Raw genomic sequence first — 18,361 nt, forward strand, 5'->3', positions numbered from 1 at the left:
CGAGAGAGAATTAGTCTCACCTGACACGGAGATCCTCATGGAGGCCTCCAGGGGCCGGTTGTTATCCAGGGCCTGGCTCAACTGGATCTCTCCTGTTGTCTGGTTCAAGAGCACCAGGTTCAGTTCATTGCCCATCTCAAAACTGTAATGGAGCTGATCCGAAACATCCGGGTCGTGGGCAGGGATGCGGCCGATCACTCCTGCAGGGAAGCTGTTGGATTTTTCTGTCACATAGTTGTTGAAGATGATCTGGAAGTTTTTGAGAACGGGCATGTTGTCGTTCTTGTCAACAAGTTTTATGTGTACTGTGGCACGACTGACCAGAGGGGCAGAGGTTGCCTGGACCACAATGATGTACTCAGACCTGGTCTCGTAGTCCAGATCTATTAAAGCTGTGAGCTCTCCAGAGAAGATATCCAGCTGGAACACCTCGGGGATGTTTCCTTCCACTATCTGGTACATGATCTGTGCATTGCTGCCTTCATCTGGGTCTGTGGCTGATATATGAGCGACCACAAGGCCGATCGGGCTGTTTTCTTCAACCATTATATCAAACTCATCTTTCTCAAACACAGGCGGGTTGTCATTCACATCGAGGATTGTTACCTGGATATTTATTGGTGTTTTCAGAGCAGGACCACCTTTATCGACAGCAAAGGCCTGCAGGCTGTAAACAGGCACATTTTCTCTGTCTAATCTGCGTAACGTGCGAACAATACCAGAGGTGGATTCAATTATGAAGTCTCCATCACCGTCCTCACCGCCCTGGAAGGTGTAAAAGACACGGCCATTTAGACCTGAGTCTCGATCCGTGGCAGAAATCTGGACCACGCTGGTGAACACCGGCACATCCTCCATCACAGAGCCCACGTAGTGGTCTCTGAGGAAGCGCGGGGAATTGTCGTTCACATCATTTACAAGGATCTCCAGATATGTGGTGTCAGACTTCTGAGGGATACCGTTATCCCGAGCAGTGATGGCCAGCGTGTAGGAAACCTGATCCTCGTAGTCCAGCTCCATCTGTGTGGTGACGGCGCCCGAGTCTGGGTCAATGTCAAACTGAGGAATGCTGTCATCCATAAAGTAGGTGATGCGTGCATTCTCACCTGTATCTTCATCCGTGGCACTGATAACCACAACCGTGGTGCCCGTGGGCCGGTCCTCATTGATGTTGACAGTGTAATGGGAGCTCTGGAACACAGGCCGATGTGTGTTGGCGTCTGTGACATTAACAAACACTTTAGCTGTGTCAAAGCGTGTACCATCACTGGCAGTGACGGTGAGGACATACTGGCGCTCTAGCTTGTAGTCTAAAGGCAGAGCCAAAGTAATAAGCCCCCCTCCACTCTGACTGGTAATTGAGAATCTGTTGCGGGTGTTTCCACTGGATATCTGATATGTCACCACACTGTTGATGTCCTGGTCCACAGCTGACACTGTGACCACACTCGTCCCCACAGCTGCATCCTCGTTTAGTCGCATGTAATACGCCCTCTGAGTGAACTCTGGGTTGTTATCGTTGACGTCTAGAATAGTCATGCTGATGCTGGCTGAGGAGGACATGACAGGGTAGCCATGATCACGGGCCTCCACTCCAAAGTTGTAAAAGTCTACGCTCTCCCTGTCCAGCTCGGCAGCCACAACAATCCAGCCCGTGCTGTTGTTGATGGCGAAGGGAAAATTTGGCGTAGTCTCGGTGAGGCGGTATTCCAGCCGGGAGTTGTCTCCGGAGTCTGCATCCACAGCTTGGATGTGGATGATGGAGTATCCCAGCGGTACGTTCTCCAGCACAGTTGCCTGGAAGGGTGTGCTGACAAAAATTGGGGCATTGTCGTTCACATCTAGTACCTGCACCGTGACCAGGCCACTTATGTTGGATAGCGGGGGGCGTCCTCCGTCCTGAGCTCGGATTCTTAGAGTGTACTCTTTGTTGGCCTCATAATCCAGGTGACTCACCAGGTCCATTTGACCCGTCTGAGCATCGATATAAAACTGTCCCCTGGTGTTCCCACTCATGATGCTGAAGTGAACCATGGCGTTGCTGCCTCGGTCCTGATCTGTGGCGGTCACCTGCAGGATCTCTGCGTTAGGGGCCATGTCCTCCGGTACCTGTACCACGTAGCGTTTCTCACTGAACTGAGGAGCATTATCATTGTCATCCTCTACCACAATGTAAACAGTAGCTGTGGCACTGCGGGGCCCGGGGTCACGGCCTTGGTCATTAGCCTCAACTAACAGCATATATGCCTCCACCTCTTCTCTGTCTACCAGGCCTTTGGTGCGGATGACGCCAGACCTTGAATCAATCTCAAAGACATCATTTGAGCCATTACTATTGAGGATGTGATAGAGGATGTTACCATTGACGGGTGCATCGCCGTCAGTGGCCCTCACAGTTAACACCTCGTAACCGATCTCTAGATTCTCCCTGATGCTCTCCTTGTAGTCCTGCTGCTCAAACACAGGGTCGTGATCATTGGTGTCACTGACTGTGATAGTGAGGGTGGCCATGGCAGTACGCCGGGGCGTGCCGTGGTCTACAGCTGTGACACGGAACACATGGGTGTCTTTAGTCTCCCGGTCCAGCACCTCCACTGTGGACACAGCACCATTGGCCGGGTCCACAGCAAAAAGGTTATTGGAGCGGCTATCAAAGAGAGCTTCTATAAAGTACTCCAGCCGGCCTGCTTCACCCTCATCTACATCCACCGCTTTCAAAACAACAACAGAAGTCCCCGCTGGTTTGTTCTCTGCCACAGACATTTGGTACATTGGGGGCTGGAACTGAGGGCTGCTGTTGATGCTTCTCCTCCTCCTGCTGCTCACGATCCCTGAATCTGACTGAGCTGCCTTCTCTAGAAGCCTCCCCAGGTGAGCCTGCCTGAAGGGCCCCTGACCCACACGCCAGTGGATGATGATGGGATTTACTTTTGTCTTCAACCCGTTTTCTATGAGTACATCACAGAGCAGGTCTAGCTCCAAGAGGGAGTCCTGCCTCCAGCACAGAGTCTCAGACACGTGTAAGGCCCCTTCGGAGAAATAGAAGTGAGGGCTGTTCGTGGCTCTGCAGCGGGTCGGTGTCCCAGGAAGCAGAACCCCCACTGGAAATAAAGCAGAGCCTGCTTGGTGGCACTCAGAGTGGCGGTGACTGCTGAACAAACTGAGGACCTCCATGTCCCACGCTGGGTTTCTTTTACGCGTGTTGGAACAGTTCCTACCGTGAATATGCACGTCATACTGGCTGGTGATGAGGTGCCTGTAGCCGGCTGAGTCCGCGCAGTCTGCCACAGTATACAATGTGAAGGGGTTGGAGCGCAGCGAGGTGCACTTTATCGAGCCGGAAAGTAATACAACACCCGCAGCTGAGTCCGTCTCCAGGAGCCGCTCCGTGAACCTCGGAGCGAGCACCTGATCCAGAGCACACCATGCGCCCCGAGGCTCCACGCCGGCCACCAGCGTCCTCCGCTCGGCATCCTCACTGAGATGAACGGTGAAACAATGCGCCAGTGAAACCAGTTTCCACCAGCAAAAAATCAACAACAAATCCCATTTAACGAAGTGCATCTCTCCTCGGTGTGTTTGCGGAGTCACGGAGACGGAATTTCTGCGGCTTCTTATTCCGTTAAACTTTCCGCCGCTGAGTTTCCTCTTTGTTGCAGAAGAGCCATGCTCCCGGTGGACGCACTTGTCTCCGGTTTTAAAGGTAAAACCCGCAGTAACCTTGGCCGATGCTGCACTCTCACTCTCCCTTAACACATACGCACATGCACACTCACACACACTCTCACACGCCGGCAACAACAACAACAACAGCAATACATCCGCTCCGTCCGCGCAACTCTGCTTGAATGGTGAAAAATGGCTTCTGCTCCCCCTGCTTCTCCAGACTCCTCATTATCATAGACCTGTGTGTGTGTGTGTGTGTGTGTGTGTGTGTGTGTGTGTGTGTGTGTGTGTGTGTGTGTGTGTGTGTGTGTGTGTGTGTGTGAACAGCTCTGTTAGGGGTCTTGAGAACTTGACAGAAACTCTGCCACCGGAGACAAATGATAACTTCCTAAAAGCCTCATTTATAACAACAACACTGGGACTTTCAGGACATTAGGACATTTATTTAGCACGTTCATTTATACAACACTGACAAATAACCATGCAACATTTGAATGCTTCTTATGTAACTTAATTTGTTTTCTTTAAATTGTAAAGATCTTGAAGGTCATGTTCTGGACGTGGATCCACGATTATTTTAATTTGTGACAAACAAGGATAATCCTCCACTCACCTTTTGAAGTGGTTTAATCATTAATAGTAGACATTCCTAAAATTCTATGGTGCGACCCTAGACAGGACCTGAGTTGTTCTTTCACTAGCTGTTCATTGTCAAAAATCTACCAAAAGAGTGCACTGAATGTATAAAACCAAGCCAACTAAACTGCTTCTCCTTTTATATCTGGATTGATGTATCTTGCTTTCCTGCTGGCCTAAATTGTTTTAATTCATTCCACTTGATCCAGGTCCTAAAATTAGAACCTAAGTGTGATTTAACGCCAAATATACACTGGTGGTTTGATAGAGAAACCTTAAAAAAAACAACATTATTGAATGTGGTCGAATTATGACCTTTAGGGGGGGAACATTTTTAAGAAACGTGGAGCTGCGCTACTGACATCTTGTGGTCAAACTGCAGTAACACAGCCAACATTCATGCTGCTCACTGCCACTGTAGTATACAGTGTTCATGTATGCAAATGTTCGGGGTTGTCATGATGAAAGCTCTCATATTACCCATAAAAGCTGCAGCTTTGGATCGTATCACCACGAGGAGTTGCAATTAAATGTTCCTACTCATCCATCCATCCACTTTCTTCCGTCTATCCGGTCACGGGAGGGGGCTGGAACACCCTTCAGGCATGAGGCGGGTTCACCCTGGACGGGTCACCAGTCCATCACAGGAACAACACATAGAGACAGACAACCATTCACACTCACAGTCACACCTACGGACAATTTAGAGTATCAATCAGCCTCGTCCCCTCTTGATGTCTTTGGACTGTGGGAGGAAGCTGGAGTACCAGAGAGAACCCACACAGGAACAGGGAGAACATGCAGACTCCACACAGAACCCGGAACCTTCTTGCTGTGAGGCGACAGTGCTGACCACTGCACCACCGTGCCACCTGGTTCCTACACATTTAAACTCAAATTAAAACACTTAAAAAAAAAGTTCCAGTCCCATTTGGAACTTACAACTGTAGCCCGTAAACATCTGTAAACTCCAGACTTTCATTGTCTGTATCGTTACTAATCTGGTGCAAATATATGCTACCATTTAGTGGACACATTTTAAAAAGTGACTCCATCAGACAGAGTTTTCAGATGTTCCTGCTAAAGCATGAGAGAAATACAGATAACAGTGAGCTGAAACTCCTGACAGGTAAAGCTTTGAGGGAAATATGCTTCCATAAATACACTCCCAGTCAAGTTTGGACACACTTTCTCAAGGTTTTTTCTTTCTCTATGTTCATTTTTACTACTTTCAACATCATAGATACATACCGAAAACATCTAATATATGAAGCAAGATGTATGGAATTATATAGCAAAAAAAAAGTTAAATAACTGTACACTTTTTATATTCTCGATTCCCCTACGTAGCCTTTGCTTTGTTGACAGCGCTGCAAACCCTTGGCCTTCTCTCAGATAGAGTTCTAGTAGCAGACACATCCCTGCATCAACTGTTCAGAGGAGACGGCGCCAATCAGGTCTTTATGGTCGAACAGCTGCTAAGAAACCACGACTAAGGAAAAGCAACAAGCAGAAAAGATTTGTTTGGGTCTGATGAGCGCAAATTTGACATCTTTGGTTCCACCTGCTGTGAGTCCAGATGGTTTGGGGTGAAATGGACCGCAGAGTGAAGGCAAAAGCGCCAACAAGTGCTCAGCACCTCTGGGAACTCCTTCAAGACTGCTGGAAAACCATTTCAGGCGACGACCTCATGTTGTCGCCGGGAGATCATGATATCAAAAGTTCCCTCAACTCCATTTGCTGTATTTTGTATTTCAAAATTATTTTCTAAACGTTGGGATTTTTTTTAAAGCGAGTTTTGGTAAAACTGCTACGGGAAGAAAAAAAGTAAGGTGGAGTGATTTGCTAATGTGTAAATGCAGAATGCAAATCTAACTGGCAAAGAGCCTAATTGGTTAAATCTTTACGACCGTGTTTGCATTGGAGACTTGTTTTATTCAAACTCAATTTCATGACGTTTTGTTAAAACAAAAACAACAACAAAAAACGAATAAAAGGCACATGTAGCTTTTTACTGTTTTTATTGTTGCTGGAGGCTCTAATACAATATGAATCATAAGCTTTACAAAATAAAAACAAAATACAAAGATTCCCCTCCAAAATGGAAACAAAAGTTTCCACGGACACACAAAGACGAACTGTAACCCCCAACAAAGACAGAGACGGTGAAGAGTTGAAGAACCGAGGGGAGGTAAACTGTCATGTTATACACACTGACGGAGGGGTGAAGGGGGAGGGTTGGGCTTACGATGTGAATATAATAGTCCATCCCCATGTTTGATACGTCTACGCTTCCACTGACTGCGGCTCCATGCCCCCACACAGACTCACATGCAAGCGGACGGTGTGGGAGGAGCCGAAGGCCGCTCTTGTGTTTGCCGCCGTGATTTCCCGAGGAACCAAACTTACATTGACAGTTATAATTTTATACAAATATATCTAAGGGGGGGGGGGGTGTTGTAGGCAAAAATAGGTGCAAGAAATTAAGAAATTAGATGTAGATAGTAATGACAGGCCCAGCCGAGTCTAGGCCAGCTACTGCACAGTTGGTTCCCTTGCCACCGAGGGACAGCTGGGCATTTCAAACTGACAGGACACATCAGCTGTGAGAACATCGGGATTATTACTACAATGACCCTCACACCCGAAGATTATCATTAACCGTAATACTATCATTATATTCATTACATGGATAGAAGAGAGAGTGAGTGAGGGTGAATGAATGAGTGAATGGCTTCATGGCAAATGAGATGCATGAAAACAAAACCTGATGGGGACGAGGGGTAAAAAGGTGGGGGGGGGGGGGACAAAAAACAAATAAAAAGCTAAGCATTTTCTCCTTTTTTGTTTTTTCCACAAATAAACAAGAGTGCAGCACTGAAGAGGCATGGAGGGAGAGATGTTAAGAAACAGAAAAAAGATGTTGGGGAGAGAGGGAGAGGGAGAGAGAGAGAGAGACAGAGAGAGAGAGAGAGAGAGAGAGAGACAGAGAGAGACTGAGAAACAGACAAGAGAACAGAACAGTAGCATCTCTAGCATTGCTGTTTACGTTTGAGTGCCTCCATCAGGTTGACCTTCAGAGCCTCCTGCTTTGACTTATCAGCCAGATTCTGAACACTCCTGCAGGGGTGGAGACACACACACAGAGGAGAGACAGTCAGCAACATCAGACAGCAGGAGAGACAGGAAAAGGTTCTTCAGAGACGGGAAGACAAACTAAAGAATGCAGACTTTTCAAGAAAATATTAGTAACGCAGACATCACAGCCAAGTTCCCTGTGGAGTCAAGATGACGAGGGTGAAAAATACCTAGGGTCACACATTAAGAACTACATACACTGGACACATTAAATTATTAATATCAGGCAAATTAGATCAACATTAGCAGTCATTGTTGTCATGCAGTTGAGTAACAGAGTTAAAAACAACTGACAGAAGTGTTCAGCGAGCCTGTTTTGCACTTTATCAGATTCACAGATGTACCACAATACAAACATCGCTTTAATAATATCGAGTCATATTGGGATTATAACGTACAATACTGCAAGTTAACCTCATGCTATCAAGATTGCATAAATATTGGGGACAATTTCAGATTTCCTGATAATTTTAAAATGTACACTTCTTAACTCAAACAAACAAACTTAAAGTAGCATTAGCAAAACAAAATAGAATGTATAACTGCAGCTACATAATTGTGCAGGCTGAGATCACAATTGGTTGAGATTATCTGAATGACAGAATACAGTGAGAAGGAAGTTGGTGGATAAGTAGTGGTGTTTTTTTTTTGTTTTTTTTATTGTTTCAAACCAGCAGAGATCTGACATGGTTACCGTGTCGCTCACAGCACAATCTGTTAAACTAGGTTAAAAAAAAACAACCTACACAACGGCTCACATGCAAATATGTTAAATCAGACACTCAAATTCAAACACACACAGGGGTTTCGTTTGAGTTGGGCCATTTTGTATTTCGTCACGGGGTTTTATCTTGACCCATAGGACTACCATACTATCTACTTTTCAGAATCCGGTGTCAACTATAAAAACTGCCTTTTCACACATCTTTTCATGTCAGCCTCAAACTTACATTCACATTCAGGCTGCCTTTACCGTTTGGCTCATATTTGTTTTGCTGAAACCATCTGGACTCTGTAACGCAGGCAGTAAACCTTTCATTAAGTACGTGACGACGGCCCTGTGGCATTCTGCTAGATTTCCAGGTTGTTCTCACTGATGTAGAGCTGGAGAAAGAGTTGGGAGTCGGACTTCTGCCGTTAGGGCAACTTTTACTTGCTAACTAATTGCACTCACTTCCTGGAATGAGCCTGGCTAAAGGACAGAAAACTTGTTCAATCATTATTAAGGTAAAGTACTAACAATGGTATAATCTGCTTTCTCAGGTTCAAGAATGATGGCTGACAATCTGAGGACAACAGGTTATGAACGCTCAGAGTCAGTAATATTTGGTTAGCCTCAGTAGTGGTATTCACACAGACAAAGAACACTGTAGAGTTTGTCCTACAGGGTAAGGCCCCGTATAACAACACAGAAATACTTCCATTACCAGGAAATGTCTTACTAAAAGTCCAGTGAGTCATCCGAGCAGAAATATTCACCAGCACTAACACACACACACACACACACACACACACACACACACACACACAAACAGACAAGAACACACACTTCCCATGCCAGGATGTACCTCTGACCCTAATCAATGAAGATCTGACGTTGGGTGAGGACCTGTGACAGCTCCTTCTGGAGCTGCCGGTACTTTTGGTTATCAGGCAAAGACTCAATTGATCTGGAGCACAGAGAAGAGGCGACAGACGGATCGACAAAGGGGATAGATGATGATAAAAATGGAGGAAGGAAACAAGGCAATAAAAACAAAATTGTTTGGAGGGGGACAGAGGAGAGTGGAGGTGAAGTGAAGACAGAGAAAAGGCAACTAAAGAGGAAAAAAAGGATTAAATAAAAGATGAGATAAGAAATGCCAGAACTGACAGGAAGTAGTAATTAAGTATCTGTTGCATGGATCAACAGATGTTAAGACACAAAAGGACAGTGAGCCTGCAAACCCTGCTGACTGGTGCTGCTCTAGAAGGGAAAACAAGGATTCCAGTCATGTAACTAACTTTAGTATCATTACCTTAGTCCATTGACGATATCCTTGGTCTTCCCAAAGTAGATTTCATTCAATGTGGAGCGGATCTTATTCTCCATATCCTATAAAAAGACACATTTCTAACTTTTACCACAATAAATACCTCTTTTTGGTAACTGCAACCCTACCAAAACATTACTTCATTGAGTAGTGAGGTGAACATGAAGCACAGTGACAGCAGCCAGACGATGTGACTGTCGTATAGGCCGCAATATTGGTATTCCTAGTATCTACGTACAAATCCTAAATTGGAGTAACAGAATAATGCAGTCACATAACTGCAGCTCAATGGAATTAATGTCTACATGCAAGACAAGGTTTTACTGACTTCGACAAGGCGACCAATGTTGGCAATGTGGGGTGAGGACTCTCCAACTGTCTCGTCTTTTTCCATCTGTGAAAAGAGGAAATGAATGTGTTCAGCACAGCCAGATGAATCAGGCTGTTGTTGTTTTCTGCTTGGTTCTGACCCGTACCTGTCTTGTGAGGCTGCCGCCCAGGTTCATCGTGCCAGAGCCAGTCTTGGTTGTTTGGAGCCACAGCATGACAGTAGAGGTGAGTTTGTAGTGAGCAGTACGTCCGCTGGACTTCTCCTGGTCGCACCACAGACACAATAACAATTAGGCAAGACTCCAGCGGTTGAGCTACACCGCAGTATTATACCCCTTTCACACTGAAACACACGTGTCTATGTGGGTTTTTGTGCCCGCATTTGCTCTGCAATAGGGTGTATTCAAGCTTCCAGCAGACGCGGGTCTGAGCTCCTGCTGTGAGGGCTGCGTGCCTGTATTTTTCCCTCTTGTATGTCATCGCGCTGACAACGTAATCATTACAGTAGATCTACGTCAAAGGGTAATATCGCGGGAAACCTGAAACAACGCGGGGTGCCTTTTTCATACAGCAGGCGAGGCGAGCAGAGCCGAGGTGAGCTGCTGAACACTCAGGTTGCTTGGAGGGTCGGTAGACACGGGTCGAAATGCCGAGGGGACCCTTTCAGAGTGCCCAAACACCCGTGTTCATCCACATTTTTTGGTGCAGTGTGAAAGGGGCTATAGTGGTGTTACGGTGCCTCCTGTTAACAAGAGCATTTTGGTACTGAAATGTATAAGGAAAACAGGATTAGGCCAGAATAACTTTCAGCTGCCTCTCACCTGCACCTCCACCACGTGGATGGAGTCCCAGCACCCTTTGATCTTCTTGGATCCATCGCCAGCCTTCTTGATGAGAATAACTCCAGCGAAACCATGATCCAAGTCCCAAAGATAAACAGAGGATACGCCACCCTCAAAATACCTGGACAAACACGGGAGTCAGAGAGAAGAGCTCGATACTAACGATTCATCAACGTCCCAGAAGGAGACTGCTTCAGTGCTACTCACAGGTCTCTGTACTGGTCGAAAGCGTTATTGGCTTCAACCTCCAGTTTCCTCAGGCGAGCTGAGGGCATCGCACCGTCTTCAATGGGAGGATCATATTTATTACTCCATGGAGATCTGATGGATTGAGAGGCAGGACAGAAGTCAGCGTGACTCAATGTTCAGCAGCTTATTTGAAATTTGTCTCAGCTATTTGAACACTGAAAACAACATCATGGTTCTGTCACTTTTATATGTATTTGAATCTTTAAACATTGTGGTTTTCTGACATGGTCGATGATGTAAATTCACTGAACAATTAACACTAATTAGTTTTAAAGTTCTAAATGTTTGTTTCGTCCTCAGCTATATTATCAAACCATGTAGTTAAAAGAAGGTAATAACTGGACATGAATCCTTCAGGTGTATAGACTTGGCCCACAATCCTACCGACAGTGTTGCAGAAACCATCTCACTGCTCTCTCTGCTGTTCCGGGTGGTAACTAGTCAAACAGTCCTCAAGAGCTAATATCAAACTGTGTGATGACAACAGAGTGTCAGAAGCTCCAAAATCTGTTCCTAAAACTTGTGTGCCAAAGTGCTACGCCATCCAGGTTTTCAAATAACCATCAGTAGAAAAGAAAAAGGAATTCCAACATTTCAAAAAAGTGTATATCCTATATCTTTAAGTTTAAGTTGCTGTCTTTTCCCAGGACCCTCTGACCTCTGTTTTCCATGACTGAGGTGTAACTATAAACTCGACCTGTAGGAGTCGCCGTCTCTGTTGTAATCACAGAGCAGATAGTCTTTCCCCACCACCTTGTCTCTGGCAATCTTCAGGGGCTGGTCCACGGAGGAAAGGAGGTCCTCACACAAACTGGGCACCTGGATGCAAAAAAACGGGCAGCAATATAAATCTCAGCGTTATTTCTCTTCTGCTCACATACTTCACTACAGCTGCTGCTCTTCCACAAGAACATGTGCACAAGTTTGCAGTACATCTGAACTTGTCAAGTAGCCAAAGTGTTTTGTATGTCTTGAGATTAAGCAAGAGACAATTAAGATGTTTATGGTGATTCAAACTTCCTGTAACAGGAGTAAACTTTAGAACTCCCAGGACTCGAGATGAAAAGATTAGTCCGAAATACAAGAGCATCTCCATCTAAGGCAAAAAACCCCCCCCAAAACAACAGCTCTATATTCCAGTGTTTCACTAACATTCCAGTGTCCCTCAATAAGCAGAGGTTACTCAGTGGAGGGGGGAATAAAATAGCAACAGGAAACATAATATCTAGAGGATAAGAGGGTACAAATGACTTCTCACAGACTGACAAGAACTCCTCCTCTGTGTCCAATGCATCAGAGCATAAACACAGAGGAGGCCCTGTTTTCCTTAAAAAAAAAAAAAAAAAAGACCCCATATCCCCCCCAACACACACCTTACAGCAGGAAGCCAGGGAAGGGAAGACGAAACCCAGAAAAATGAGAAGAAACAGAAGTCGACCAACAGAAGAGGAGGAGGCAATTTCAGGTGATTCTGAGTAAAGCCGGCCAAGCCAAAAAAGTGCCTGGCAGTGGAAGTGATTGACAGCCTCGATAATAATCACTAACAACCAGACACAGTGAAATGGGTGAGGAGAGAGCTGATGCCCAGGGGGAGAGAGGTTAAAGGTGATGGAATAGGAAGGTTAGGAGGTGGGGGCTGGCGGGAAACTGTCGGATATCCTCTAGAAAACAAGGTGCCATGCAAACACTGGGAAGTGTGATTTGATTTATGTCCGATTCAGCTTAATCCGTCCGACTCAGCAGGTGTGACTCTGGTAAAATGTACAGAAGAACTTTGACAATTTCCAAATACTTTTGTAGGGACAAATATGAGAAAGACCAAATTTACTAACCTTATTACCAGGAATTCATATTGCCTGAGATATTGCTAGAAAGAACAGGGTTGGTTTTTTTCAACAATTATTTTGTATCACATTTTTCTTGAGTCAGGCTGCAACATAATGAGATTCTCCTCACACAATGGCCATCAAATAACAGTTTCACTGTGTTCCAATTTTTATCTTTCCATTGATCTTTACTGTTATTATCGTTATCAATGGCTCTGTGGGACGAAAAGGAGGTACAGTAAGCGGGGCACTTCTTGTTGACCAGTTGAAATACTTAACACTTTAGATGAGGAAATATAAGTGGTCAATGTTCATAACACAGTTCACACTGAAACTGGTACTGGTTTTATGCTTTTGAGAAAAAGGACTTAAATGCTCAAAAATGTGCACAATGTTGATACTGAATATAATAATTCACCCATACTAAACACAGACCTGAGGTTGGTGGTGAACTGAAAAGGCAGGTATTTTGATGATCGTCTTATCTTCGCAGCTAAAAGGCCACATATGGTCTTGTTTAGCATCCATGTGTTGTTGTTCTTTTAGAGTGTTTAACACAGCGAGTGCGTAACAGGTTTTGAAAAGTTCGGGCGGATGTTGCACGTGTGATCAGATAGGCTCACCAAGGCCAGCAACTCACCAGGTCAATGAGGTCACTGAGGTTCTTCTCGATCTGCTGAGGAGGCAGACGCCTCATCAGGTCCAGGGCACAGTCCAGCTGCTGCTCAGTCTGAAACAGGAAAGAGTACATATTTTTCACTGTCTTTGCAAAAACAGCAGATTTTTCATCAGTCAATCATTTGGCCACATTTGCCACCCAACAGATCCAGTCCTTCTAAAAAAAAAAAAACAAAACAACATACTTCATCTGCATGTGCAAAGGAGAGAACTCTGTAGGACTCACAAGCACACCTGTGATTATTGAAACAGGACCACTGTGTGCATCTTAGTTATTTGTGTTAATCTGAAACACTGGAAGCAAACAGTGCAGCAAACCAGTGAAATTCAAACAAACTTCACATGTTTTTGAAGTTATGTGATGGTACAACAATGCAGTAATGGCGCTACAGCTGGTCACTGTGTAGCTGTAGGAAAATAAGGGAAAGAATTGGATCAGGACTGAGTATTAAATGACCATGCCAAAACTCCCCTTCACCACTCTGAAACAGGATGATGACAAAGGCCTGCTACATTCAGTATGAGGGGAGTGAGCCCAGTTACTTTGCAGGACCGAGTCACACCCTTGCACGCAGTTCTACTTACACTGAGAGATAGAAGACAGTGTTTCCAGCACAGTAGAACAAACAGCAGCACTCCTTATTGGTCATGTGAATATTTTGCAAGGTATGAATAAAAATCTGTTAAATGAGGCACTTCCAGTCCCAACCGAGTCCATGATGGTCACTCAGTGCATTTATTGTTTGGCAGCTGTCAAAGGGTCATGCAGTCCAGCCATATGGCCCTCGAGCAGGGGTGTGACAAAATACTGTAATATGATGTGATACTTCCTCTTGAGATATGCAGTATTATCGATACACCGAGGCCAAATGGTGTTTTTACACAGCCAACATCATATACCAATTCTTCTGTTGCCATTTTGACTACGTTGTACATCGAGTTACTGTCAAATTCTGTGAACCTGCCATGTCAGTACAATGAATAAATAAATGCTTCCTGCTTATTGACTTGGAGTTTAGTTTCTTCAGTTACACTGATATCCTGATGCATGGTAGATAAATCATCTTCCTAGCTCTAGCTTGTGTCATGCATTTTCTCTAGATATTCACCAAAAATAATGAAAAGGCTCATTCATTCTTGAAAATAATCATTCAGAGGGATCGATCAACTTATTGGTCAATATGTACCTCACAGACATCAGTAAATACGATAATATTCAAGAACAGCAGAGTATCTAGCTTCTGGACTGTGCCATACATCTAAGCAGGCTAGGTATGACAACAAGTTGTGAGGAATGGATGAATATTTTAAACCGGATGCGTCATAGAGTTTCAGTGAGATGACGCTCATTGCTGAGGCAGTGGCCTGTAAGCTGCCTCGTGCCTCATTTGAACTCTCATCGATTCTTTTCCTCTGTGTCTTTAAAATTCTAGTCAGCAGGTCCATCATTTTGTCTGAGCTGAACAATGTCCGAGGTGGAACGTCGGCAGGGCTAGCTGGCTACACACTGTGGCTGCAGCTGCGGTGGAGATGTGGGCTAAATATCGTCTATATCTATAGTTTTTAGCTTTTATGTCCCATTTGGTCAATATGATGATTAAAACTGTGTGATAACAGAAACGGCTCTACTGGTCCAACTGGTGCAAGGAACATTTCTACCGTTGAGCTTTAGGACATTTTTAATATAGAAGAGGAGGAGACATTGCTAACAACCAAAGGTGAGGAAAAACTTGATGCTGCATAACATTCCTTAGTGGGGATGAGTTATCTTGAAAACATTCACTTCACTGTCACATCATTCTACAACCCATTGAATCAACACCTTGAAGAGGCTAGAAACTACGGTGTTAATTCCTTTTTTGTTTGCATTTGAATTGTTTGCAGAAGTTTGTTTTGTTATATGCATGGCCACTCAGCAAATGTCTGATGACACGTTCAAGGTCTCCCATAAACTACACTCCTGTAGCTCAGCATTCCTGTTAATTACATGTTTTAAGCAGCAGAATGAACCTTTCTGTGCAATAGTTTGTTTTCACAGCAAGGCAGTTGAGAGTAAATAAAACAAAGACCATATATGACCGCATAGCAGAGCCTTCCCTCAGGGTTTTTTCTCTCTAAAACACGCAACTAGCTGTAGGACATTAGTGAGAAGGGGTGGACAGACTAGTCGCAACATGAAATCCTGGGGAATTTGTAGGTATGTAGCAATATGGCGGCAAAAGCTTGTTTTTAAGCTAACACTGCTGCTCTGCTTCAATAGTTTTCATGCAATTAATATTTACACCATCCAAGTCACCATGCTTGGCCCTGGGTGCTACTGAGAGGCCATATTTCACCATATTTCCTCATAACTGCAGTAATAACAAGACGCACCATTAGCTACATTTATTAAAAAGACAGCTTTTACCTAAGCCTGAACCAAGATGCAGATCTTGGTGAATGTTTCATCTTGAGTGAGCGTGGCCTTGCCCCTCCATGATTCACGTACAACTTCTCCCTCAATATTATTAATGCACAAATTATTATTATTATTATGATGGTGCATACATTTTTTTTTTGTACTGTCCTGATAGGTACACCTGCTCTTGCATATCATTATAAAGTAGAGCTGATTGATAGGGCAAAAAAAAAATTACAATATATTTTTCCACATCCATCATCATATGAAGCCTGAAGAAAGCAAAGGGTTCACTGGTTAAAGTTGAAGAATATAGTTTGAGAAATTGTGGGGCTGGGTGATATGGACCACACAAAATATTACAATATTTTTGACCAAATACTTCAATATTTTAAGAATGACTACTGGTGCCCTCACGGAATTATCAACAAAATGAGTTTTCTCATCATTTGTAATTTGGATAACATGGCTATGTGACTAAAGGCGAACAACAGACAAAGAGAAACAGTCCGTGAAGTTCAGAAAATGGCATCACTCTTCCTGCAATGCAGTCTCAAAAACCAGGAAAACGTGAAATTTTTTTATAGTGATGTCATAACAATATTCCATCTCTAGACTGATGTCACAATATTGCCCAGCCCTTTTACAAACAAACAGAATTGTGCTTATGTAGAGAGGTTGAATTTGAAGTACAGTTCAGCACTGTTGATCAATACCGTATGGTAGGAGAGGATGTTTTCTTTGGAGGGCATTTTCAAGTCACTTGCATCATCATCAAATTAATCAACAGTTCCATCGCAGTAGTTTGCTGCATCAACACATTTGTGAAATACACCTAATTAATCAACCTGTCTTCTAGCTATGGAGTGAGTAACTCCTCCATAAACCTAACAATGTATACTCACGCAGCTGCTAGCCACTCTGAGGACAATGACATGTTATAAAGAAGGGGGGCCCTTTTACCATAAACATTTTTCTTAAAGTTGACCCCTGAACATGAGAGCCAATGTGATTCCATCTCAAAAATTTTTTTACACACGTTTTAAAATCTCTCTCAGCTGATGAATCAGTCTGCCCCGTCAGACACCTGCGCTCCTTGACACAGTGTTTACTAGTGCTCCTGTCTCCGTGTAAACACTAATTCAAACCAACCACCACAGGGTCGGGGGAGAGCTGAGCCAGCAGGATGGATGAGGTGAGGCTAGGGAGAGTGGGCGACAGTGGAGAAATAACAGCTGCTCTTCTCAATTCAGGCATTAGACCATTTGGGCTATGTGGAAGTGCTACATGCTTCAACAGCACAAAAGCAAAAGGTGGTGCTTCATTATTCTCGTCAGATTCTGGCGCTTAGTCAAGCATAAATAAAAGACCAATCGCAATCATGTTCCTGCTGTACGCTTTCATGCCATAAATAGTTAAAATTGCAAAATTGTGAAGAATGGGGAATTGCCAGATAGTAAAATGCTATCATGAAAGCAGTGAACAAAAAAAATTATAACCTGCCAAAGTCAAGATCAAACTAGAAAGGCAGGAAACTTAAGAGAAGAATCTAACAGCTTGTCATGGTTAGGAGCGGGAGGAGCAAGAGTCTTAATATAGCTACAGGCGCTTGACTATTTTAGCAGGCGTGTGCATGTTATGGCGCACGACCGAGGACTGTGGCTGAGTGTGTGTTATATTGGGCCGCTTCTCGAATGCAGAACACAAACTTGTGTCAAATCCAAAACATCCTGTGCTCACTTTAAGCCTGCGGAGCATCAAGCTTAGCTAGTAGCTAGGTAGCTAATTGGCTGGAGGAGACGGCACTTAGCTTAGCCACAGAGCTAATTCACTTGTATCTGACAAACATAAGTTCAGATCAAAGTGGGAGAAGGATACTTATGGTTGATTTATAAGCCTCCGCTTAGATCCCCCTCCTGCTGATGCTCTCGGGTTACCACCCAGCACCTCCGGCAATAGCTAAACTAGCTTAGCCACCGTAGCCATTAGTTAGCAGTAGCTACTAGCCCCACCAAACTCTTTTACCCTCTCTACCGCGGCCCTTACCATGTCTGCGGCGGTCTCAGCGGGGCAGGGGAGAACGATTTCACCGATGACTGTAAGCCTTATCTTCAGTATAGTTTGTCAAATCGCTCCTCTCGCCTCTTGTTGTTTTTTCAGTCCCCCGCGGAAGATGTTTTGTTCGCCTGTACCCCAGTGAACCCAGCCCTGTCAGCGAAATTCACTTCCTCAACCGGGCTACAGGAAGGAGGCTACAGCCAGAAATCAGGGCCTGCTAGCATTTCCGGGTCATTCCGGGCCTTCTCGTCAGCAGCCAATAGCGACGGAGCAAGAAAGCCATTGCCAAGTATGGCAAGAGAGGAGTGGTACAGTAAAAACGCTGTCAGCGAGGGCGGCAGACGCACATCTGCACTCAAATCATGCAAACTCTTGATTTTTTACAATGATCAGGTTGTTGATGTCCGACTTCAGTGTATTTCTCACAAGTACTGTTTTCATCTCATAAATAAAAGAAGTTTAAATAATTCAAATTTTATGTTCAAAACTAGATTTAATGTTAAACTT

The 18,361-nt window shown here is 44.4% G+C and overlaps 2 protein-coding genes across 6 annotated transcripts in view; both read right to left on the reverse strand.

The window, feature by feature from the left end:
• celsr2 (cadherin, EGF LAG seven-pass G-type receptor 2) overlaps nt 1-3,827 on the reverse strand; it is a 55,819-nt gene extending 51,992 nt beyond the window's left edge. For all 5 annotated transcript variants that reach the window (XM_086199311.1, XM_086199310.1, XM_086199309.1 and 2 more), the window contains exon 1: nt 21-3,827. In XM_086199311.1, coding sequence (XP_086055437.1) covers nt 21-3,564 — 3,544 coding nt within the window. In that variant the 5' untranslated portion in view covers nt 3,565-3,827. The remainder of the gene's footprint in view (nt 1-20) is intronic.
• Nucleotides 3,828-6,306: 2,479 nt separating this feature from the next.
• Nucleotides 6,307-18,068, reverse strand: capzb (capping actin protein of muscle Z-line subunit beta). Its single transcript, XM_086199314.1, has 9 exons — nt 17,843-18,068; nt 13,361-13,450; nt 11,592-11,713; nt 10,853-10,966; nt 10,625-10,766; nt 9,950-10,066; nt 9,802-9,867; nt 9,459-9,535; nt 6,307-7,422 (listed from the first exon to the last, which is right to left on the reverse strand). The coding sequence occupies exons 1-9, from the start codon at nt 17,843-17,845 to the stop codon at nt 7,335-7,337; spliced, it is 819 nt and encodes a 272-aa protein (XP_086055440.1). The 5' UTR covers nt 17,846-18,068; the 3' UTR covers nt 6,307-7,334.
• Between the last annotated feature and the right edge of the window lie 293 nt (nt 18,069-18,361).

Source organism: Aulostomus chinensis, chromosome 3 (genome assembly GCF_037954235.1).
Source record: "Aulostomus chinensis isolate RoL2024-O1b breed Wild chromosome 3, RoL_Achi_v1.0, whole genome shotgun sequence".
In the NCBI taxonomy this organism is placed as follows: domain Eukaryota; kingdom Metazoa; phylum Chordata; class Actinopteri; order Syngnathiformes; family Aulostomidae; genus Aulostomus; species Aulostomus chinensis.

Coding starts and splice junctions, on each gene's coding strand:
- capzb (XM_086199314.1), bottom strand. Junction 11,714..13,360: donor TCAGTGACCTCATTGACCTG/GTGAGTTGCTGG, acceptor TTTTGCATCCAG/GTGCCCAGTTTGTGTGAGGA. Junction 9,536..9,801: donor ACATTGGTCGCCTTGTCGAA/GTCAGTAAAACC, acceptor GTCTTTTTATAG/GATATGGAGAATAAGATCCG.